This window comes from Thermobia domestica, chromosome 11 (genome assembly GCF_964235325.1).
Source record: "Thermobia domestica chromosome 11, izTheDome1.hap1.1, whole genome shotgun sequence".
NCBI classification, from domain to species: domain Eukaryota; kingdom Metazoa; phylum Arthropoda; class Insecta; order Zygentoma; family Lepismatidae; genus Thermobia; species Thermobia domestica.
In genome coordinates, this window is record NC_137464.1 from 248,369,389 (window position 1) to 248,395,164 (window position 25,776).

At 34.9% G+C, this 25,776-nt stretch overlaps 1 protein-coding gene across 1 annotated transcript in view; it reads right to left on the reverse strand.

Annotated features, from left to right (window-relative positions):
• The window catches only part of Syngr (synaptogyrin), a 33,044-nt gene extending 12,908 nt beyond the window's left edge, over window positions 1-20,136 (reverse strand). Inside the window, exons 1-4 of the mRNA XM_081731961.1 lie at window positions 19,980-20,136; window positions 6,231-6,468; window positions 1,632-1,771; window positions 790-970 (exon numbers count right to left, since the gene is read on the reverse strand). Coding sequence (XP_081588087.1) covers window positions 790-970; window positions 1,632-1,771; window positions 6,231-6,468; window positions 19,980-20,081 — 661 coding nt within the window. The 5' untranslated portion in view covers window positions 20,082-20,136. The remainder of the gene's footprint in view (window positions 1-789; window positions 971-1,631; window positions 1,772-6,230; window positions 6,469-19,979) is intronic.
• Between the last annotated feature and the right edge of the window lie 5,640 nt (window positions 20,137-25,776).

A 25,776-nucleotide genomic window follows, 5' to 3' on the forward strand; every position in this document is an offset into this window, starting at 1 on the left:
CCCTCGGCGAGCACACTATCCGGGGAAAGGGAAAGAAGAAAGCGGCCTGGGGCGTGTAAGTTAGGTTCCACTCCTACATTTGCCTGGTGTGAATGAGGAAAACCCAGGAAAAGCTCATTCAGGGTGGCTGGCCTGAGAAAGCATTTTACAATTTTTTGACCGAGTGGCCCTACTGGGAATCGAACCCGGGACAGCTCGCACCGAAGGCGAGAGTGTTAGCGACTACGCTACGCGGGGCCACTACAGAAACAGAGTCAAATGAAAAAAAAAGTTCACGATGGTTGTTATTATTATTATTATTATTATTATTATTTGTTGTTGTTGTTGTTGTTGTTGTTGTTGTTGTGTGGGATAAAACGCGTTTTTGACTGATCGGACTTTACTCGCCTAATGTAAAAAAGTACTTGCCCTGACGAGCAGGCGAGTGTATTTTTTCAAGCCCTAATTATCATTTTTCTTCTCTCTTTATGCTAATGTGGTCAGCAACTGAATGTGTAAGTCCTGTAATGAGCTTAAACAACGGAAATGTTAAACAATAGCTGTATTTTCTAATATGCGTATTACTAAGTTTTCACGAAAGAAAGATCACGGATTGAGACATCAACATTTCTCGTGGCTCTCTGTCTTCAGAACACTAGACCAACGTTCGTTTCTCGGTATAGGTTTGTGTCTTGAATCCCATATTAATCTGTAAAAAGAACACTAAACTGTTTACACACAACACGAAAGTACACACGAAATTATGACAAGGCACTGTTCACAAAATATTTTTCTGTCTGGACTAAATACCTTTCGTTTGATTTCCCGAGAAAGGCGGTTCTTGGTAACCACCCTCTGGGTCTGGTCCACCTGGGTATGAGGAATAAGGTGTTCCACCTGGAATAGCACCAGGATCTGCTTCATAACTGGGTGCAAAAGCAGCCTCGGCTCCCTGGCGAAAGCGTTGAAAAGCAAACCAGGCACATCCAGCCTTAAAAAAAAAGAAAGAGAAACGTATACAATATAAAGAAATTTTTCTTCCTTCTTTCATTATGCAACTTTATCAACCAGCTACCTTAATCAATACTGCTATTATAAACAAAACCAAAACTCTTTTTTTTTTTTTTTTTTTTTTTTTTCCATTTCTATCAAAATCCTCATTTGGTTATCAGTTTCAATCACTGAAAAACCTAACTCAGTTATAACATACGCAGCATGGAATAAAACATAGTAAGGCAGCAGTAACACGAAGCCAGAAAAAGATGAAAGGATATAAGTTAATGGCCGCTTAACAAAACTGGTACCATGCTGGAACACCGTCGTTTGAAATCTCCATTAAAAGGAACAGTATAAAAACGCAAGTACGCAGAATCTGAAAAAATATTTTTTTTTAAATAACTGAATTCGTTTCAATTAGCTCTAGATGCATGAATACTATTGTAGTTCCTTTATATATATATATATATATTAACAACGAAAGAATTGCCTCTACAAGCAGCGTAATTTCTTAAGAAACGCGGAAGATGACAACTGGTCATTGGAACAATGTGTCAAATTGCCTTCACCACTTGTGAGCATACAAGAGTACAAATAAATTCAGTTGTTAATTAAAAACAAAACATACTGAAACAACTGAGTGCGTTAGTACTTACCCAAGTGAAGATGGAGAAAAAACAGAAAGCAATGGCACCCTGCACATTGTTAACACCCACTCCTAACGGAGGATACTCCGATTTGCTCCACTGGTTCGTCAAGTAGCAGAAACCGACGAAGTAAAGGAATGCCCAAAATCCTATGCGAAGAAATATACAAAAACTGATAAATTCGGAACGCAATAGAATAGAATAGAATAGGATAGGATCTACAGTAAGACAAATATATATCAGCATAGTAAGGAGTACACTTAGCACATATTCCAGTATAGAATGATCGAAAATAAAGACATTCTCGGACAGGTGACCTACAAGCACATGAAACCATGTGTCAAACGCTAAGGAAGTGATAATATTACCGAATTTTTTAAATAAGAAACTAGCAGAATACTAGTTTTTCGCATGGGGAGAATACGTTTCATTTTGGACATAAAAATCGGATTTGGATTTAAATGGCATCGTAAGTGTCACTGTGCATCTCAGTGAACCCAAAATGATAAAAGCCATCCCAGATCCGAACCTTATCTATGCTGAAAATTTAATCGAGATTGGTGATGTGGTCCAAGATGTGATGCTCCAACTTTTTCTTCGTTATGTACTAAGAAGTGGACATCAACTAAATTCTTTCTTCTTCACTTCACTGCTGAAAAAGGTTAGCCCTTGGGTCGCCATCTTAATAGAAACTACACTTGTATAATGCATCTGATTTGCTTTCGAAGAACAGGAGCTAAAGGGAAGCGGATGACCATCGACGGGCGCTTATTGTTTAAAACTTCGTATGTCTATGCTATGAAATTCAGCTAAAGAAATCTTCAATTAATAACGATGTTCAACAATCTCCCATCAGTAATAATACTTTAATATCCACAAATATACAGTTGGGTTATAGATCTAAAGTTCACCTTGCTTTAACTAAAGGTATCTATACGTAGTACAAAGAACATATGGCATCAATAGCACGGTAGTTTCCTAACTATTCCTCTGAAATTCTGAATAACATCACAACGTAGAGAATGACAAGAGTAATTACATTAGTCCATCAACTGGAGGAATACTTTAATATCATACATTAATCTTCTTAATTCATAATCCGTTGTTTCATATTATCTAATATTTTATAACAATAACACATAATTACGTCGCTGATTCATTCATATTGATTAAAATCTCATCTTACTTCTTCATCTTTTCAACTTCCTTCATAACGTTTTATTTAGCAAACTTAGTTATTCTCCTGCCTTTCATCACATTGCAATAGTAATTGAATTAAAGTATATATTTATATTATGGAGGAACAGATTAAACTACATTAAGATTTGTGCTATGATAACTGTTTGACTAACATTTTGCTCACAAGGTATTATCAGCTTCTACTGTACAAAATCTAGATTATTTAGGAACTGCTGCATAATATATTCCGTAACATTTGACTATATAAGCTACTTTCAGATGTAATTTCAATTATTAATGGCAATTAGAAAGTAAAGAATGGTTCGTAGTTTCATAATATACAAGAACTTATTACAAAACCAGGAATCACTAAGGAAAAATGTATATTCAATATTCAATACACCTTTCTTTCCTTCTACTCCCAATTTTCTTTCCTACGCCGTGACATTTCAAGGAAGTGTTATGGCTTATTGCTTTCATAGGTTCTACCATATATAATATTTTAATATAACAATTTTGCATAGTAATGAACATAGAAAATAACTAATCAATAAATTAATATTACGAACAAAAGAGAAAACGAAAGAGTTATTAAGTCATAATCATAATCACAATTCATTTTCGATCAGTTTTAAATACCTCCCCCTCCCCTGCACTGCATCGTCAAAGTGAAGTGATAAAAATCATCTCAGACCCGAACTTCGTCTATGTGGCAAATTTGATCGAGATCAGTCGCGTGGTTCAAGAGTTACCAAGTTTTATTTTTATTTATCTTCCCCCTCCCCTGTCTTGAACCGTCAGTGAAAAAAAAAAAGGCCCGAATTTCATCTATGTTGAGGGAGGAAAAGTATTTTTGACTGCTTATCAGCATAGATGGAATGAATAATAGTATTCAAAGTGAAATGAAACAGCTCAATGATTGGTTGAATTCAAATTTAGAGCCCCTTACGCTCCGAGGCTATAAAAGACATGGATATACATTTTAAGGTGGAAAAACTAGATCAATGAGTGTTATTTTTCTTAAAGGAATCTTGATTTTGAACATAGTCAACATAACATGGGGTACCTAGATATCCCTTCATTTAAGTTTTTAGTTGTATTTTCAGAATATTACAACGTAACTTTCTTAACACAACTCCATGGCATGACAGCCAACGACGGCCACAAGTTTTAGCTGGGTAGTGTTTAAATAGAATTAAACAGAATTTTGATTTTGAATTAGTTCAAGGAGCAAAAACATTAAAAAGACAAGTATCTCTGCCCTGTTCTTAATTCAATGAGATGTTGGGCAACAGTAAAGTAAAAGGCAAACGTTTTCTATTAGTTTCCTTTCTTTTTCACAAAATACAAAGTCTTATTTACATATAATTATAGGAATTAGTTTGAGACAAATAATGTCGCAGAGAGAAAGAATTAGCTAACATAAAACAAAGCTTTCAGCAATTACACAGAAGACCAAACGTTAAGCTTTGGACCCAAAAGTGACAATGTTTAATATATATGAATACGAAAATACAATTTAAATTAAAAAGGAAGGCTGTCTTATGACACCACGAGCTTTGCGATGTTCATCCATGTTCTCGTCTTTTCGAGCCAGGATCCGAATGCCCCTTTAGTCTCTTGCGCACCTTTTTATATTGAACAATTTACGTAAGTTTGAACATTGAGGTTCTCTAGAATTACCTTGTTTTCGTTTTTCTAATGACACAAACGAATACATGATTACATTCAGGCTTTTTCCTGAGACATAATTAACTATCAACACACTTAAATTATTTACCTAAAAATTATTATTATTATTATTGTCATCAAGATATCCATCACCAAATTACTGAAATATATTCTGATTTTGAACAATTCCCACTTCCAAAAACAATATAAAATAATATTGTTCACTTTAATGTCCTTTCTAACACTGGAATAAAATTTATTAATAGGTCTTATAAAATATGATTAATTTAACTCTGCTCTTATAATTTTATTGCAGTCCCCCACTGGTGAGGATCAGTTCCTGAATATCACTGTGCAGTTTTTTTTTTTTTAAATACTCTATCCTTACAATTTCATTGTATTAATGAGTCAGCATAGTAGGTTCTATCGTTCTCATTTCTGGCTCTACTCGAGTTCATCACCTCTTGATTGTTCCCCAATGCTTTACAATGTTACGTCAGTACCGAAACTCCTGTGCCCCCATTTTAATTCAAACAAGTATCAAATCAGCTCTGGGTTCCTAAATAAAAATTGGAAATTAATTCTTTCATTTTACATCCCATACTTTTGACCTGAAGATTCAAAACGAATAATAAGTGCAAGTGAATTATTATGGAAGAACTGGTTGAATGAGAGTAGGGAAGGAAACAGGGAACAGACAACTGACATGTTGCTATCCACCACAAACGCACACGATATGTTATAGAACTATTTGTGTTCATGATCCCGGGTTCGATTCATGTGTACACTCAGCATTATGATCCAACTGAGCACATACCTGAATTAAGAGGCAGCGAACTCAAGTTCTAGACAATCAAAAACTATATCGTCAGAAATCGATGCGCTCACCATGCATCACCTACATGAACGTGAAACATCTGACCGGATATAGCAGCGTTTCCCAACCGGTGTGCCGCGAGGAAATCGAATCAAAATTTTTAATTCTAGAGCAACCAAATTGCAAGACACAGGAAAAAATGTATATTTTTGTATTTCACATTACTATGAATTTCTACCATGGAGAAAATTACTGTTAATTGCAAGACAGTATTTCGGCTCGTACACATTTCCGCGGTTAGCTGCTATGTTACGCTTCAATTGAGTCATACTAACACCGAGAAATGGAAGCACTTGTACGGTACGCGTCAAGTGAACGTTCGTGGACACTCATTCGCACGTGAATGACAGAACAACACTTTGTTCAACAGGAGTGTTTTGACTTCGACGCATCGCAAGCTGTGTGATTGCAATAATATGCATCGGTTTTGGTTAGAACAGCAAAGTTAAAAGTACAAGACATTTGTTTGTTCGTTCGTTTTTAGTGATCTTCTTTCTTAGTGAAAGGTTGGATACAGTTTTCGTAAAGATTTTTTTTTTTTTTTTTTTTTTTTTGAGTCCTATATTTCATTGTAATTGTTTTCTATTTTAAAATTAGAATAAAAAATAAGCATACTGAATTAGCATAGAGGAAAACCAGTGACTGAGCTTCCACCTCTGTGAGAAGATCAGTAATCACAGAAAAAAATTGCCATGGTATTTTATATTTGCAAATAATAATAATAATAATATCTATGAGTGTGCCGCGAGAATTCAAGTTACACTCGTAGTGTGCCGCAAGTTGAAAAAGGTTGGGAAACGCTGGGATATAGTCCTTTGTGCCTACAGCACCATGAGTTACGGTATTAGTTAAAGAAAAAAAAAAAGATTTGGTGCACTTACCTGAAAATCCCAAATCAAGAAGAACATAGTGTTTTCTTGTTTTTACAGATGACATTTGTTCAAACAGAAATTCGCCAACCAGAAACCCTATCGACGCCAGAAAAGCAATCACACCAATTCCTACGCCATAATTACACGCGTTTACATCTTTATTGTACAGACATTCCTCCTTTCCTGTTATTGGATCACGTTGGTATCCTTGTGAAGAAATACAACCAAACACTATAATGGAGAATAACTGAAATAAAAAATAAAAATAATATTTCAGTCTATTTTAAAGACTACCAATTTTATAGATTACTAAGTAACAATAGGAAATAACTCTACACGTCATACCTAAGAAAAAATGAACAATGATTCTAGTCAATTATTATTATTATTATTTCATATAAGTTCACTATTGAAAGCTGTGTTTGAACAAATATGCTGTGCTTCCATGGAACAGAATGCATTATGATTCTTATAGTAACAGATTGTAAGTTTCGATTTTTGTATGCTTAAATCTTTCAAGTTTATTATTGCGCTGAATGAACTGTAAGATCGCATTCGGAATGTTCTAACACTACTTCAGTCCCTGCCCAAGGTTAAGTTATGATATTCCCAGACTATACGGATGCTTACCAAAATAATGAAAATACCTGTAGCTTCCAACATGTAAGATGTGCGAGATAGTAATATTGAGACTAACGCTTGACTGATGTTAGTGGTGTGTTATATAAACGTCTGTAGTACGTCAGACGGAATAGAACGGAGACATGTGTTGAGGAGGTAGAAGGTAGTGATGCAAAATGAGAGACGACTCTGAGATTCAAAGTGGCTAAGTTGTGATGCAAGTGTGCCTAAGGTGGTCAAAGCGTGTTAGCTATGTTGCGACAAATAGTATCCAAAGTGACAGAGACCCACAGGACTCATAGAAAAACATCACGAAAAGTAATGCGGAAGGAACCGCACAGAAATAGGACTATGGAACCCAATCACTGTCTGACGCGAGTTGTATAACCTAAAATCCGTAGTCCAGTTGCAATATTCAAACCGCTGATCACGGGCAACAACGTTTTAGCGAGATAATTGGCAACCCGTAATATGAACTGACTAGCTGAAATGTGTTTCTGTGGTTTTATGAAAAATATTTGAATCCCTTCCCCTTAGGATGTGCATTTCAAAGCAAGTATAATAATCAAACACAGGAGATAAATTTTGAACCCCTGAATCCACCATAGGCCCTTTAATCACCAAATGATAAGATAAAATTCGAGGTGAGTACTGGGTACGTTCCAAAAATTAATTTCAAACGAATCCAGCAGTTTTCCTATGATGCGATTACAAGCACACAGACAACGTCGATTTCAATATGGTAAAAATATTATAGAAACTGCCCCCTTGCCCCTTAAAACTTGACTTTTGGAAAATAGTGGGACAGCTATCCTATCAATTGTAATGAAGAGTTTCTTCCTAGCTTAATGAGCTCGTAAGATATTCTTATTTTTTGCATTAATTTTGAATCTCCTTAGTATAAGCTCTTCAACTAAAGTGATATGATAGAAATCTACCTCGAGGTAGGTACAATGTTCCAAATTAATTTTAAGTGGATCAGCAGTTTTCCCGTTGCAGGATCATAAACAACAATGTCACTTTCAATGTTGCGAAAAAAACATATTCGGATCCAAGAGGAACGGGAATGGGGAATGGCGGAAACTTCATAACGAGGAACTACATAATTTATATGGTTTACCCAACATTGTTAGGGTCGTCAAGTCTAGGAGGCTTAGGTGGGCGGGTCATGTAGCTAGAATGGAAGAAAGTAGAAACGCTTTCAAAGTCTTAACTGGAAAACCAATCGGAAAACGACCATTAGGAATACCTAGGCGCAGATGGGAGGACAATATTAAGATGGATCTCGCAGAAATAAGAATACAAAATATAAACTGGATTCAGTTGACTAAGGATAGAAGTCAGGAGAGCTTTTGTGAACATGGCATTGAACCTTCGGGTTCCATAGGTCATAGAGTGAGTTAGTTGATTTTAGGCTAAATTTATGTACTTTATATGCATTTCGTGCCGCTAGCTAGTTCCAATTGTTTAAAAATATGCCCCTGCCAAATATAAGTAACTTTCGCGAAAACAAAAGTGTCATGTTGATATACATTGCTGTACTTTTTCCTTAATGCTTAAGAAACATTGTTTGGGATTGAAATAGGTTAACGATTGGGAATTAATTCAAAATTAAAACCCAATACTTTAACTTAAATGTCATAATTAACATTTAATACTAATTCCTAATGTTTTTTCTTCAGTTCTCGACTTGTATTATACGAAGAAAAAGATTTGATTTAAATTAAAAAAAACGATTTAAATCAAAAAAATCAACAAAAATGATTTTTTTGAAAAAAATCATGATTTTTTTCCACCCTGGGAAGTACTCCTCAAGCCCTATCTAGAGATACTGTTATTTCGTCCCTAAAGCCTCAGGAAGTTGGTCAAAGAGGGCAGCAAAGATCAAAAGGTCATTTGCGATTTAAGAAACGATAATTCTTCACTAGTGGTTTCATTTTGACTAATTGGGAAGCTTGACCAATTAGGAAGCTGTTTGTTTACATTTGTTTGCATACGTTAATATAGGTTCGAGTTTCTTTAAAAAATCCACTAACCAAGGTTTCGTTTGACAGCTTTCTAATTGGGCAAGCTTCAATTAGTCAAAATGGAACCACCAGTAAAGAATGATCTCTCAGTGGTTTCACCCTGTTCCTGCTTGAAACAAACTGCATGCCATATGCAAGCTCTTGAAAGGTTCTATACTAAACACACTTTTTCTTTCGTCTAACTTTGTTTTCTTTTGAGATATCTAGTTTTTTTTTTTTTTTTAAAAAAAAAAACTCATCAGCTATACCAATATCTCAGCTTAGCGCTATCCTCTATGGATGCTTCTCACTATGCTAAATGCGGTATTATACTGATCTGATCTTATTCCTACCGAATTTCTACTTCACACCGCCAACTCACGTTTTTCCGCCATGACTCGCTACTCGCTGTCAGTCATATTCTTTAGACTCATTTTAAGAATGTTTCGTCGAAGTTTTACGGTCAGCTTTGCGCATGAGTGGATAAAGTTAAAATGACAGAGGGAGCTCAGGACAATTGCATTCACCCAAGGAGAAGCTAAGTTCGAAAAAGTTAAGAATCACTCCTTAAAGCATCCTACATGTATTTGATCAAGTTAGGTTGGGAGACCAGGCTGGCCATTCCACCCTAATAATATTCTCATTGATAAGGAAATTCAAACAAGTCACCCAAACTGCCGCACATGTTGCTCCAGATCTAATTTCTATTATCTCTGAGCGATGAGAGAACCAATCGCAATGATGTGGAAGTCGGTGTGGGCATCGATCATAATGCTGACTCTCACTAGCGAATCACCACCCCCATATCGTGGTCCTTTTCTCCAGTTACACTCTTCTAGGATTTGTACCTTTCGCAAAAAGGATTGTGTCTTTAATATTGCAGATGCACACGTATGTTTTATATATGCATTAAAAAAACTGATCAAATATTACTTCCTGGGTAAACTTTTCAATACACGCTCCGGTTGCGCATTGATAAGTAGGCCAACTTTAAAAGAGTATAGTAAAGTAGGGTTGAGAGCGAACGGGTTTACTTCGGGTTAGGAAAGTTTCAACCCATTTTGTTAAAATTAATCGAGTATAATATCTCGTGTCTGCGTAAGGATATCAATTGGAGCAGACACTGTAAAATTCACCCAAGTTCCCTTCTTGGGATACCTATATATAGCCACAACCTTCACAGTTCAGAATTTGGGAAAAGCTGTCGCAAAACAGAGCAGAGCTCCAGGGTGAGTCCGTAGCTCAAGGCTCCGTAACTCCGAAGAAATGAAGTACGGAATCTAGTTTCTTATAGACAATCAGAAGAATCTTTTAATTTTCTAGAAACTAGTAAATAATATGGCGAATATTATTGTAAGAAAACAAAATCGAAGATTGAGAATACACAGTTGTAAAAATAATTTTACGTTTACAAGTGCAAATGAAAGAAGGTTGTCCGAAGATATTAATTTCCACAGGCGAAACACTCCTATACAATGCAGGAAACCAGTATTTTATATTTACACGTGTAAGGTTAGAAGTGCTATTCTACGGTTAAAATGAGTGACTCCAGTTGAAGGAGGACTATGTAACATTAATTACCACCAGCATTGTTTCTGCACAATGTAGGGAACATGTATTTTATGTTTACACGTATTGAGTTACTAGTGTGAATCCATGAAAAGTGCTCTAACCTGTGAGGGAGCTGTTTTATGCAACGAAGTATTTCTACGAGTATTCTTGCCTGTGTGCATACCCTCCGTCGCTGACGCGCCTGCTCTCTACAAGCACCAGGTCCCTGACGTACTTCTATCTTTACTCGGTTAGATGGTACTCGTGCCTTTTTGTGGCCACCTACCATAGGTCGGCTGTTTTGTGCATTGGTTAGTGCTTGTCGAATACTTTAAATCAGTGGTTCTCAAAGTTCCCGATAACGCGGACTCCCTGTTCATTCGGAAAGTGATCTGCGGACCCCCTTGCAATGCTATTTGAAATATTAAACAATAGACTGATGAGAATTACCACTGACAAGAAAAAGGTCAAAAAAAATAATGCAATACGTAATTTATTCTCAAGATACGTGATTGTTTTCTAGTAAACGGAATTTCAACTGAAAATACAGTAACTTTCAAGACTGAAAATCAGTTTTAAGGAAATCTACTTAGTAAACATTATCAAATGTGGGGTCACTAATGCGAGGAGTGAAACTCATGTGTTTTTCCATAATTGCATTGGGAGGGGTTCTCATCTTTTATTATTATTATTATTATTATTATTATTATTATTATTATTAAGAAATTCCAGAACTGGGGGGAAAGCTTGATGTTTATAAGAATAGGAATGACTAACTTTTACTTATTTTTTTTTTTTTTCTTTAAAAAAAATCTGGAATTGATGGTGCAAGCTTTCCGTCACTTAAAGATGAAATCCATGAAATTCCGAGGCGTCGTGCAATTTATGTACAACTGCTTTCGGAAAAGTGTCCAAACAAACAAGGAATTTCTCTCACTTGAAGTAGTCCTATATAACGGTTGACCGGCTTCAGGGCAGTAATTTAGCAACTGAAGAGAAAATAAAATCCACAATAGCTGTGAGTTGCACTTTATAACAACACACTTCAATTTTAAGGCGTCGCGGAACCTTGCCCAGGTCGCGTGGACCCCACTTTGAGAACTACTGGTTTAAATTATGGCATTTGTTCAGACGCGTAATTATACCCAGGAGGGGTCTCATCAGTTTACACGCATTTTATCAATCTATACGCAACTATACGGACAAGCGCTAAGGAAATGTGGGTTAAGAATTGATTTGAAGGAAAGAAAAATGCATTTTTAATTTGACAGTGTATTGTCACCCTGCACTACTAGATCTAACCTTATCACTCACTCTGCATTTAATTGTTAAAGAAAGAAAAGAATTCTTGTTGGATCTCTCTTCATCGGAGAATTGTATATACTTCCTCTACTTTTGTGCGAATGATGATTTTATCACCAGTGGGTTGCCTATGGTACTTAAACTGAGCAAAGGCTGGACTTCTTAGAAACTAAATTATTCTTGATTCCTACAAGTATCATATTGTGCAAGTATTTTAAATTATTAGAAGCCGCATGATGTTAGTACTATTTTGAATGGAGGCATACTAATGTCTGCCATGTCAGTAATGAGTAAATTAATTTCCAGCATTCAAAGATATAGTTGCATGTGACCGATGTGACATTTCGATTCTGTCTTATAACAGGGTGTCTACTAAAATTCCAAAACGAAATTTCGTGACTTTTTCGTGACCTTTTCTTTACCAAATCACACTTTCTTTTAACATTCTCAAGAACGAATTTAGGTGCAAATTAGACCGAATTTTCATCCATGCGATAGAAACGTACTTTACTAGCGATTTGGTAGCGTCTAAAGCCGACCATAGACATTTTTAGTGGTGACACTTTGACGTTTTATAAAACAAAATTTTCCAATATGTACTTACATTTGTAGCAGGGTTGGCTGGTTTAAACCAAGGTGGTTTAAACCAGCTGGTTTTTTCAAAAAAACCAACTGGTTTAAACCAAAAAACAAAAAAATGTTCGTAAAAGTGTAAGTGTTTGTAAAATCTTGATACACACACATTTGTGGGTTATCACGTTTCACTCCCGTATATTATTCGTATTATATTCAGACCTAAATTCCCCATTCATTACTCAAAACGATTATACTACAAAAGCAATCTTTTTATATAAGTTTATAAATGTTTATTTTGTGATTTTTTGTAGTTTTTATTATTGTTATGTAATTGCAATCGAAGAAAAATTCTAAATATTTTTTCGTTTCAATGTTTACTATTGATAAAATACATCGAAAATGCCGTACTTTGTGTGTGTGTGTGTGTGTGGTTGGGGGGGGGGGGTAATACAGACCCCACGAGAAGCATTTAGTGAAATAAGTATCTCTGGTATCTATTTATGTATAAATGAGTCTGAGCCAAAGTGGACTCAAATAATTCGTATCTTTATTCAGTTTTCTTATTGATATGCAGATTAAGTCGGTGTATTTCTTTAATTTGGACCAACAAAAGTCGTTGGTAACTAACGTGAACTAAATTAGTTCTTCTGTACTCCGTAGTACTTTGAAATTGTTTATATGTAATTCTGTATAATGGTTTCACTTGTGCAACTGTTTATCTTTTTGTCCTTCTGAAATGACTCTTGACAGTTATATTAAGAAGCATGTAAAGATCAGTACAACGTATTTTTTTTTTTAATTTTTTTTATCAGGGTTCTTTCGTGAGTGAGTCGGCAGACGTATCGCATTTGTGGCCAATTAGTCCTGGTTCCGAGTTCAAATGGAGGACAATTTCTCTCGGATGTAACTCGAGAAGCGGTTTTTATTCCGCTTTAAGCTTATGTGACCCTTTCCAGCATAACCCGGTTGTTGCATAATAACATCAAGGCGAACCAAACTTATTTCTGTCCATATATGATATGAATATATAAAGCAAATTATTTAAACCATAAAAACCTGGTTTAAACAAAAAAAGAAAACGGTTTTCTTGGTTTTTTAAATAAAAACCATGGTTTTTGCCAACCCTGATTTGTAGTTAAAAAAAGAAAGTCGTGACTCAAAAGCTGAATTTCGTGACCGTTTTCTGAAATCGTGACCGATAGACATCCTTTATAACAATGTCCGTGAAGAAATAGTTATTTCGTAATGTGAGGCAGCATGGATTATTGAAATTGAGCGAAAAGTGTGGCAAATGTAGGAAGACAGTGAGAGTACAGAAATGGAGGAACATTTACATTTGACGTGAACACAGTGTTGATGCACGGAATTTCATTAGCAAAAGTCGGCAGGTAAGGTACTTTTTTTCGAGGACACAAAGCTATCGACAGAGAATGTACCAAATTTCACATAAGTAAATCCCCACGTTAAGCGGGTTTGCATATCCAGGCTCCTAACTATGAAAATATTTACGATCACTCCAACAACAATCATTTCACAGATTCAACCTTTTGTATATAAGTTATTAGGACGTAAAATTGAATGTAATTTATACGAAAAACCCTTTTATGCATTGCAAGACCTGTAACGTCCAAATATTCACCACAAACTTATAGTTGTATCGACATAAACAAACAAACAAAAAAAAGTGTGGAGCAGGAAACCACTTTACACAAAAGTCAAAAGAGGTCATTGAAGACATACGAACTGGTCGAGCGGTTTGTGTCACTAGTCTATCAATCAGAAGTTTCTGTGTTCAAACCCTGTAGAAAATATTCGTTTTTTTTTCTGAAACGTGTGTTCCTATTTTCATCAGAGGACTGAGAACATTTCTTTGAATAAATCTTTGGAAACTACTTTTCTCTCAAATTCGATTAGAAGCGAACATTATATGAATTGAAAATCTAACATCCACAGCTGAGAACAAAATATTAAGTATGTTCAATATGTCATTATTATCCTTTGATTTGTAGTGAAAAACTAATTATAAGCATTGACAATTTCAGAAGATTCTCCCCCGGTAATGGTCAATATATGAATGAGAAAAAACTGATAAAACATTATTAGTCCATTTGAGCATGATCGAAGATAACTTATGGCCATGAAGGGGAAATTTATGTCGACAGGGTCTCAAATTCTCCGACAGGTCATGCCCTAAAATCTTAACTGTTTGAAAGGTTTCCTTAACAAATAGAATATTACATTTATTTCTCCTTCTACGTTTTGAAATGGAAAAATCATAATTTTAAATAGAATTATAATACGATAAGCATAAAGATTTATACAACTAATGAAGTAAATATTTTTGTGTAAGCTATCGATTTCTATTCGGATTAAAACTCGAATACTCGTTTGCATCACACTTTAAAGTAATTCCTCTCTCTATATATATATTTCCTACTGGAAAGCATGTTTAACTCCAATTACTTAATCAATATTTTTAATAATATATTTTTATTGTAATACTCTTACTATTCAATGTTGTATGCACTTAATTTCTCAAAGCAAAACCTCACAAATGTATAATTGACTAGTAAATATTATCAAATAAATTATCATTTAGTTTACGTAAACATTGCATCGCCTGATTTGAAACTTCGTATTTTAAATAATAATAATAATAATAATAATAATAATAATAATAATAATAATAATAATAATAATAATAATAATAATAATAGTAGTAGTAGTAGTAGTAGTAGTAATAAAATCATAGTCATATCTTTATCAGAATTTCAGGCTTAGTCAATAAATGAATTCAACATAGTCTCTATTCGAAGCTCTATTTAATCGAATCAGATAGAAATACGAAGAGGAACTTCGAGAACAGGTAAAAGAAAAATGTTACTTTGGTGGGTTTGGAAGTAACTTTTAAGAGTTTTTTTTCTTTTTTACAAATTACAGACAAATGCCTTGGACACTTTTTTCTTTTCTTTAAGTTAACTGATTCACTGAACGTATCTGACATATGAGTAACTTTTCTCTATTTTCTACTCGGTTATACACGTTTTACACTCTTTTCTATTAACCTTGAACGACAAGAACACGAACACAAAAACATCCACATAGGTATGACAGTTAAAATTCCTAACTTTCCCCACGGGGAATCGAACCCGGGACCACATACACCTGAGGCGCACGTGCTAGCCACTAGACCAGCGGGAAGAGCAAATGAAATGTATTTTGTAGTGTCTGAAGTTGATAGCTATTTCACCCTGTTGTAGTATGTCTATTGATTTTTTAATGTTTACCGTGTTCGTTACTTTGAGGAATGATATATATTATTGATATAGGTTTTATTACATATTCGGCCATAAATATTATATAAATTATCAGAATTATTCATGATCTTCCATGGAAATTCACTGGTGCATGCGCAGTAAAAACAGAAGAACACAACTTTCTGATGTTGGTCAGAACACAAATTTCTAACAGGATGTCTGAATTCCTTGGTGGAAAGCAGTAGTTCCCAACCTAGGGACCCGCAGCTTCCTCCAGAGTAAGCATGAAGAGCGAGTAAGGTGGCGAAAGCTACTGGCATAAAAGAATTGTGCAATAAATAAATAAAGCACTACTTATTATGACTTTCAAATTCAGCTTGACAATTTTATAATTGCCGTTTTACAAAAACATCATATTGCACTAGGAGGGTATGCAAAAGTCTTGCTGGAAATAAATATAAATTCCTGGGATTATTATTATTATTATTATTATTATTATTATTATTATTATTATTATTATTATTATTGGTCTCCTACTTCTTGGCCAAGATGTGAAATATTCACTACCTTCTTCATACCGCTAAATCAATTTCTTCACTGTTTTCTCGTCACAGCTCATACCCCTAGCTATCTGAATGGCAATTTGTCTAATTGTTGCTCGACCTATGATTTTCCCTCGCATAGTAACAGATAGTTTTCTACAGCTTTTAGAGCGAGGTATTTTGACAACCTGTAGAAATTAGCATTGTGATTCGTATTAGCAATGACAGTAAAGTTGATATTTCTGTTCCTACTGTGCATAATCAGTAGCATTATATCAGAAGTATTCCGCCATTACCAGCGGGTCACTTACCGCAGCTGAGAAGCTGCCATGCTCCACGATCTTCTGTTAACCTCTCCATCTTCACATACAATTTTTCTGTTTTGATATCGCCAATAGCCTAATTCTGTTTCTATATAGTCTAATTCGTCCTCTCCCTCTCTTCCCTGCCACCATACCCTCTAGCACATCCGTCATGATACAGTTCCTTCTTAACAGTTTCTACAGTTTCGTCCATGTTTATGTCCTATAAATACAGTAAAATACAGTAAACGAAGCATTTTATGAGTCTTTTTCTTTACAACTCTATTCGTGGTCCCCTCAAAATACTATTTCCTCCATCCTAAAGGCTCTTTTCGCCATTTCTATCCTTGCTTTTATTTCACGTTCGCATGTCATATCATCACTAGTAATAGTACTCAGATATCGAAAACTAATCACTTGTTGTTTTTTCCCGCTCCTACTTCTATATTTCACACCGATCGCTTCGTTTCAATCACCATGGATTTTGTCTTTCTAACATTTATTTTCAGCCCATATTCTTCACAAGCCTTTCTCAAGTTTTCTACATCTTATTAATTTTCTTTTTAGATTCTGCAACAACAACCATATCAACCCCAAACCGTATACACCTCAAGATTCTATCTTCTACGGAAATTCCATCTTCATTATGTAGACTCGTTTTCGTTATCTCTTCTAAATAGTTATTAAATAAAATATAATCGGCGGAATATATAACCTCTGTTGAACTCATCTTCCAATTACACTGTCTGTCTACTGTGCATGCACCAGTGAATTTCCATGGAAGATCATGAATAATTCTGATAATTTATATAATATTTATGGCCGAATATGTAATAAAGCCTATATCAATAATATATATCATTCCTCAAAGTAACGAATACGGTAAACATTAAAAAATCAATAGACATACTACAATAGGGTGAAATAGCTATAAACTTCAGACACTACAAAATACATTTCATTTGCTCTTCCCGCTGGTCTAGTGGCTAGCACGTGCGCCTCAGGTGTATGTGGTCCCGGGTTCGATTCCCCGTGGGGAAAGTTAGGAATTTTAACTGTCATACCTATGTGGATGTTTTTGTGTTCGTGTTCTTGTCGTTCAAGGTTAATGGAAAAGAGTGTAAAACGTGTATAACCGAGTAGAAAATAGAGAAAAGTTACTCATATGTCAGATACGTTCGGTGAATCAGTTAACTTAAAGAAAAGAAAAAAGTGTCCAAGGCATTTGTCTGTAATTTGTAAAAAAGAAAAAAAACTCTTAAAAGTTACTTCCAAACCCACCAAAGTAAAATTTTTCTTTTACCTGTTCTCGAAGTTCCTCTTCGTATTTCTATCTGATTCGATTAAATAGAGCTTCGAATAGAGACTATGTTGAATTCATTTATTGACTAAGCCTGAAATTCTGATAAAGATATGACTATGATTTTATTACTACTACTACTATTATTATTATTATTATTATTATTATTATTATTATTATTATTATTATTATTATTATTATTATTTAAAATACGAAGTTTCAAATCAGGCGATGCAATGTTTACGTAAACTAAATGATAATTTATTTGATAATATTTACTAGTCAATTATACATTTGTGAGGTTTTGCTTTGAGAAATTAAGTGCATACAACATTGAATAGTAAGAGTATTACAATAAAAATATATTATTAAAAATATTGATTAAGTAATTGGAGTTAAACATGCTTTCCAGTAGGAAATATATATATAGTGAGGAATTACTTTAAAGTGTGATGCAAACGAGTATTCGAGTTTTAATCCGAATAGAAATCGATAGCTTACACAAGAATATTTACTTCATTAGTTGTATAAATCTTTATGCTTATCGTATTATAATTCTATTTAAAATTATGATTTTTCCATTTCAAAACGTAGAAGGAGAAATAAATGTAATATTCTATTTGTTAAGGAAACCTTTCAAACAATGATAATTTTAGGTCATGACCCGTCGGAGAATTTGAGACCCTGTCGACATAAATTTCCCCTTCGTGGCCATAAGTTATTTTCGATCATACTCAAAGTAGACTAATAATGTTTTATCAGTTTTTTCTCATTCATATCTTGACCATTACCGGGGAGAATCTTCTGAAATCGTCAATGCTTATAATTAGTTTTTAATTACAAATCAAATGATAATAATGACATATTGAACATACTTAATATTTTGTTCTCAGCTGTGGATGTTAGATTAGCAATTCATATAATGTTCGCTTCTAATCGAATTTGAGAGAAAAGTAGTTTCCAAAGATTTATTCAAAGAAATGTTCTCAGTCCTCTGATGAAAATAGGAACACACTTTTCAGAAAAAAAAAACGAATATTTTCTACAGGGTTTGAACACAGAAACTTCTGATTGATAGACTAGTGACACAAACCGCTCGACCAGTTCGTATGTCTTCAATGACCTCTTTTGACTTTTGTGTAAAGTGGTTTCCTGCTCCATACTTTTTTTTTGTTTGTTTGTTTATGTCGATACAACTATAAGTTTGTGGTGAATATTTGGACGTTACAGGTCTTGCAATGCATAAAAGGGTTTTTCGTATAAATTACATTCAATTTTACGTCCTAATAACTTATATACAACAGGTTGAATCTGTGAAATGATTGGGGTTGGAGTGATCGTAAATATTTTCATAGTTAGGATGCAAACCCGCTTAACGTGGGGATTTACTTATGTGAAATTTGGTACCTATCCTTGTGTTTTTAGCGACATTCTCCTTTACACGCATACCCACCATTGCTCACGCGTCTGACCCCTACGGATGCAAACCCTGTCGGTCCCTCTGCTGCGCTCCTGCCCTAACTTAGATAACATTCGCGTGTTTTTGTGGCCACCTAGAACATATTTTGTTTCTTTACTGTAGTTTTAAGGCATAATCTGGACGCAGTATTTACACGTAAAAAGGCATCTCGAAGTGAATGTGCGCCGAAGAATTCTTAAACACTTTCGTAAGGTAATGACCTTGAATTTCCTCATAAATGACTAAAAAGAAATCATGTTCTTCAGACTTAAAATGCTGACTTACTCAGCGGTATACAGGTCCATAACTTCTATCAGATATGGTATTTAGTAAAATTTATTCGAAATTCTTCATTGTAATTCGGTATCGTACATGAATAAAAATAACATGGAATACGCTATTATCAGACTTTGGAAACAAAAAATTACAGTATAAAAAGACTAACACAGCTGAGGATTCCATTAAGTGCTACAAACTTAAGAATTAAAGGAATGATTACGAAAAGTAAATAAATTTCAGACTAGAAAGAAAAAAAATCTTAGAATGGAAATGCACAATTAAAAATCAGAGAATAGCCAATTCAACTATACCAACAATTTCATGCATATTATTCAGGTAAAAGCTAATTTTGTTTTAAAAATACTACTTTATTATTTATTATATTTAAGCAACAAATAACGAAAAATCAATATTAACTTCAATCGACGTTCTACCCCCTACTCAGCAAAATCATGGCGACCCTTTCATCAAATCAATGAGCGAATTTCATTAATGTATAAGCGTAAATACCCAAAGACTAGAACACAAATTATACTTTCACAGAAATGACAATGATACAATACCCAGCATAATGCCCTCAAAATCACTTGTGGACGTTGGATAAATTGCAAAGGATCAAAAGGCGTTCCAGCTTTCCCACCTCCGTACGCCCCACCTCCGTCCATTTTCTTGTTATATGACTTCGGATCCAAACATCAAGATATTGCGTGGTGAACTAACAAATAGAAACATCAAGCAAAATTTTACAATGTAATAAAGAATAGTTATTAATCAAATAGAAGAACTTTACATCGTATAGGTAAAAGGAAACTTCTTTTTTAAGTCATGTATTGACTAACCTAGTATACTTTGAAATCAGCTGTATTGAATTACGTCATATAATTTTGTCTCAAGTTGCGAAAGTAAAAAAAGCAGAAGAAACTTGGAAATCGCTCACACTGTTCACGTTTATTAATTGTATGCTATGTTATAAATAAACTTGTTATTTGTGCTTAATCAACTTGTTAATAGCATAATAGCGTGAATGACACTTAAAATGCCTTTAAATAAACCCCTTTAATAATTTTTAATCTTAGTGGAAGCTATATGGTAATTTTATTTCGTACGAGTGACGGTCGCTTGATTTGTGGTTACCTCTTTTCGGGATAATCCCGGAAGGACAAGGACGTACCATGTTATGAAGTAAGTCATGCTATTACCAACATGCACGCAGAGAGCTGCACGGGCCGCTCTTGGGCGGCCCGACACTGATTTCTCTTCAGGTCGGGCCGGGCTGGGGCCGATTAATTGCAATTCTTTAATAATTATTGACTTTCGTTAAACGATAATTGGAATAAAGCCAAACGTTGAAGAAGTGTGCCCGTGAAATTTGTTACAAAGAATGCAATAGCTATTTACAGTTTGTGTTGCTTAGCGGCTCCATAGAGGATTGCAGGTATTGCGCGGTAAATTGAGCTCTGACCTTGACCTTCACTGAACACAAAATATGACAAGAAGGGGTGGGAAAGTTTTGTCTGTCTCTAAATAATATTGTCATCTTCACTTTATGCTAAAAATCAATTAAGTTGGATTTTTGTTACAGGAAATGGAGTTTTTGTTCTCTCGATGACAGGCAAAGTTCTAGGAAGGAATGGTCAGGTTGTGAACCAGAGTTTAGAAAATGTTTCTGAGTGTTAGGTCAAGTTTAATACTAAATTTTGAGAAAGATTGGGGCTCGAACTAAATTTTTTTTAAATTTACCGGGCCGGGGTCGGGACAAAAACTTTTAAAATTTATCGGGCCCGGGTCGGGTTTGGGCCAAGAATTAAAAAAAACTTATCGGGCTGGGCCGGGCCGGACTCGGGCTGAAAATCTCCAAAACTTTTCGGGCCCGGGCCGGGCCTAGGTACATTCGGGCTGGATTGGGCTCGGGCCGAAAAATTCGGCCCGTACAGGTCTCTACATGCACGTGATCACGCATAAAAGTAACAAGTAACCTCTTGCTAAAAAATAAAGTGATAACTCCAGCGAAAAAAACAAACGAAAATCTGCTGTAGTCTCATTTCATTATTTGTAACAAGGTTTATTGAAGTGAAGCTCCTGTCTATTCGACTTACGAGTTCGTTTATCCGGATACTCCTCCGAAATGCCTGAATCATTCTTAAGCAAATTTGACATGGGATTCGAGAGCGCGCACTGACTGTTATAAGGGATCACATGTCTTCTGTCCGGATCGAATATACCATTGAGGAATAATGACTGAAAAACAGGATGATCATAGACTTAACATTGAAAAAGCATTTGGCGCACAAATTCTCATTGTAAAATATGGAAAATAGAATTTTCAGCGTTACATATAGAGCGAAGCTCTTTTTGCTTTGTTCTCCGAACACATTTTTTAAAAAGCAAAATTCCTGTTTATTCGACCTACAAGGCATTCGTTTATCCAGATACTCCTGCGAGATACCTAAACCGTTGTTAGCTAAATTTGACATGGAGATTCGAGAGGGCGCGCTGAGTAAGTTTTAAGGAATTATATGAAACGTGCTTTCATCTTTGCCGCGTGATGCCACAGGCCGGTGGCCAGTCCAAATATGTAGGAGAGGGGACGATAGAAGTTAGAGGAGGTCCGATCCAACCATATTATAGTTCAATTGCAAGCCTATCGTAAAAATTTTCAGGGGGGTGGTCCTCCTAGCCCCCCTTGATACAGGCCTGTGATGGCATGAACATTATTTTCTACGTTACAATTTTAACACTCTGATGTGTACCAGTTCATAGTAAAAGCAAACGAAATGTGTGTTATCGTTTGGTAGCTGTTGTTATTGTTGCGTGACGTAACAGCTGATTATCTCTCTTCACAACTAGAAAAACGAATTTTTTTTTCAGTTTTACGTCCGACGATTGCGTCGTCTAGGCTAGAGGAGATGGTGATGATGAGAATGAATGAAATGCTGGAATAAAGCAAAAGTACGAGAAAACGAGAGAACTGCGAGAAAACACGCATGCATACGGTGTTTGTCTACCACAAGCTCATTTGGCGCAAACTTGGTATCGAATCAAGAACTAAGCCCACTAGAGATTAACGCCACTAGACAATAATTCGCTCAAAAGTTAGAATTGTGGTCTAATTGTCAACGTTTAACATGTTCACAGTTATTAGTTAGTAACAGGTTATTAGTTTCTATCTTAAATCATTGCAGTCGTACTATGCTTGTTCTTGTAGTTTTAGTAGTGTAAGATAGGGGTTATTCCAAGAGAATAGTTAAAATGCCAGTAGATCGTAAATCAACACATCTGTAAATTTAAAATCCTATGTAACTGATTTTGATTTTATTTGATTTTTAGATTAGCGACTCTTTCAACAGCGAGGCTATAGAGACATGCACCTACAGCTTAACGTGGAATCTGAACCACATGAGCTCCCACCTGGGATCAAACTCGGGTCTCCCACCCAAAAGTAACTGATTTTCCGATCGAACAACTATCAACAGATGGAAAAATATTTTCTGTAATGCTTGTCAGATAACAGTATCAAATTACCGTTATCTTGTGCATCTAGGGTTACCAGATCGTGAAAGTGAAAAAATAGTACACTTAGCAATGACTCTTGAAAAAAAAAACAATATAAATGAATAAAGTGTAACGGAAATTTCACTGTGATAATAATAATAATAATAATATTTTAATAATAATAATAATAATAATAATAATAATAATAATAATAATAATAATAATAATAATAATAATAATAATAATAATAGATAAATATTATACGTTTCCCATAATTTATATTTAAAAATAATTGTAATAATGAGTTTGATAACCAACAAATGTTCAACATTCTTTCCACTAAAATACAGTAAAGCCACGATTATCCGCGGAATTGGGTCGCAAAGGATTACCCAAAAAGACAGACTAAAAATAAGATGTAAACACGAAAAAAAAATTATTTCAGCATAAAATCTATTTTCTATTGTACAAAAAAACATAATAAAACTTTTAATATACTGTACACTACAACAGAAACCTTTGCTCTACGTCTAAATCACTAAAATAAAGAACAATAAATAAAGGACAATACTATTCTGTAAAAACAAAAAAAAAAGTGTTCAGTTACGCCTTTAAAAATAAAAAAACAGTCACTCATCTTTGCTTCTTGCTTTCGGAATACATTTTCGCAGCACTCGAGGATAATCGCTGCTTTACTGTAATATTTTTTAAATATTGTAACTTTGAATTGACTGTGATAATTACTATATCAAGATTAAAAGGAAAGAAATGAAATCCTAATTAAAATAACTACGATTGTCTACAATATTTTAACCACATGCTTAAAACAAAGTTTTACCTTACAAATTAGTTGTACTTCGATGAATTTCTGACTTTCTGAAGTAGGTCTCTGTCCTTCAAGCAAAGTTCATAGAATTGGACGCAACTAAAGTCTTTGAAGTTGTACTGAGTCAACAACAGGTTTTTAACTGAATCCACTGACAGTCTATTTCTTTCTTGTGTCCAAGGGCGCCCATTATGGGGGAAAGGTGGGGCGTTCGCCCCCTCCTAGTGGAAATTGTACTTGGGAATATCGAAACCCCAATAGAATTTTTAGGCTACATTAGTTACAGCAAAATTTGAAACTATATTTGAAACGTCGCTAATACTTGCCCCCCCCCCCTTGGAAACCACAACATGGGCGTCCTTGCTTGTGTCCACTGTGATTTCATTAAACTGAAAATCCTTTCCACGTTGGCATTGTGAGCAGGTATTGCATAGAAAAACTGACATATCTTCAAAAGTTCAGAATAAACCGATACTTTATTAACACTGAAATAGTTCACCCACTTCTTAAGAGACAATGCTTCATTGAACTCTTTATCATTTTCCTTTTCCGCAGAAAAAAATTGAAATTCGAAAGTTGATCAAACAAAAGGGACTCCTCAATACTAATGCCTTTATCCATCATAAATTCTACACTTTTCTCTATATCTGTCCATTGTGGAATTTTATGGAGCTCCATCCATTGAAAATTGTGAAACTGATCAAAATTTTCAGTCCATTTCTTCAGATACTCCAAACAGCTGTCATATACATACAATAATGTCTTTCTTATAACTAAACACTGATGCTCTTTTTAATCACTTCCTTAACTTTTAGTTGCAAGAATTCTGCTTCTTTTCTTTCTGTTATTGTCCTTTCCACGGAAGTGAGAATGGATATGATTTCCACAAGTGAGTTATTCTCATTTTCCATTGCCTGAATGTTATTATGAAACACAAACATCAATGAATGAAGAAACCAGAGGTAACATTCACTTAAAAGATTTTCAAAAAACTGTTTTAGGACAACAGGAGGATGTTCTAGGGAGAGGAAATATGATTTCAGGGCTGGGAACATCTCGAGTATTCTGTTGATAGCAGGGAACAAGGAAAGCCATCTGTAGTTTTGGAGTGATAAAGAAGTAGTTTGTATTCAATGTCGACAAAAGATGAAAATTACTTTAATCCTTCAAATCGGACGGTGTAAATTGAGAAATAGTTAAATATCTTCAACACAAGGCTTTCAATGTCAATTGCCTAACCATCCACACCATGCTGTACACAGTTATTTAAGATATGAGCAGGGCAACCTATTCCTAAAATAGTTTTATCAAGAGAAGTTTGGAGATAAAAAAACATTATTAGTCCCCTTCCTATTTAGACCACCAAAATTGCTATTGCAATTGTCCTCACTGAAAGCTATGCATTTATGAGACATTATTGTGTTTTTTAATGCATTAACCACAATTTTCGAAACGGTGTCAGACTTTTCATCTGGAATTGATGTAACATCTAACAGTTTATGTGACATACCTGTATTCGCATCAAAGTACTGATCAAAATAAGACACATCTTGATTGCTCCGTGATTGGAAGTGTCACTTGAAATACCAATATATTTTATATTCTGAATGTTGGACTCATTTGCTATTATGTTCAAGGAATGATGAGCCAAAACATTATTTACTATAGCTTCTGCTTTCGTTCTTACTAAGGAAATGTGGGTGGCAACTGAGGAGTCACTGAAAATCGGCTTAAATAATTTCGTTGAACAATCACATGATTTGTAGCTTTGGTGATGAGCCACAGTGTGAAACGCCAATGGAGCCTCTGCTGCCAATACTTTATTTTCTTCTGTAGTGTCTTGTTTTAAGAAGAATTTGTCCACTGTTTTAGATGAATGAGCACTACGTATGCATTTTTTGTGTTTTTCTGAAGATAAATGTCGATTCAAGTCTGCGCTACCTTTATTCGCTATCGATACGACGGAATTGCACACTTCATAGTCACTCTTTGTCTTTTTAAACACGAGAAACTCCTTCTGTAAATCGTCATTAAATTTGCAC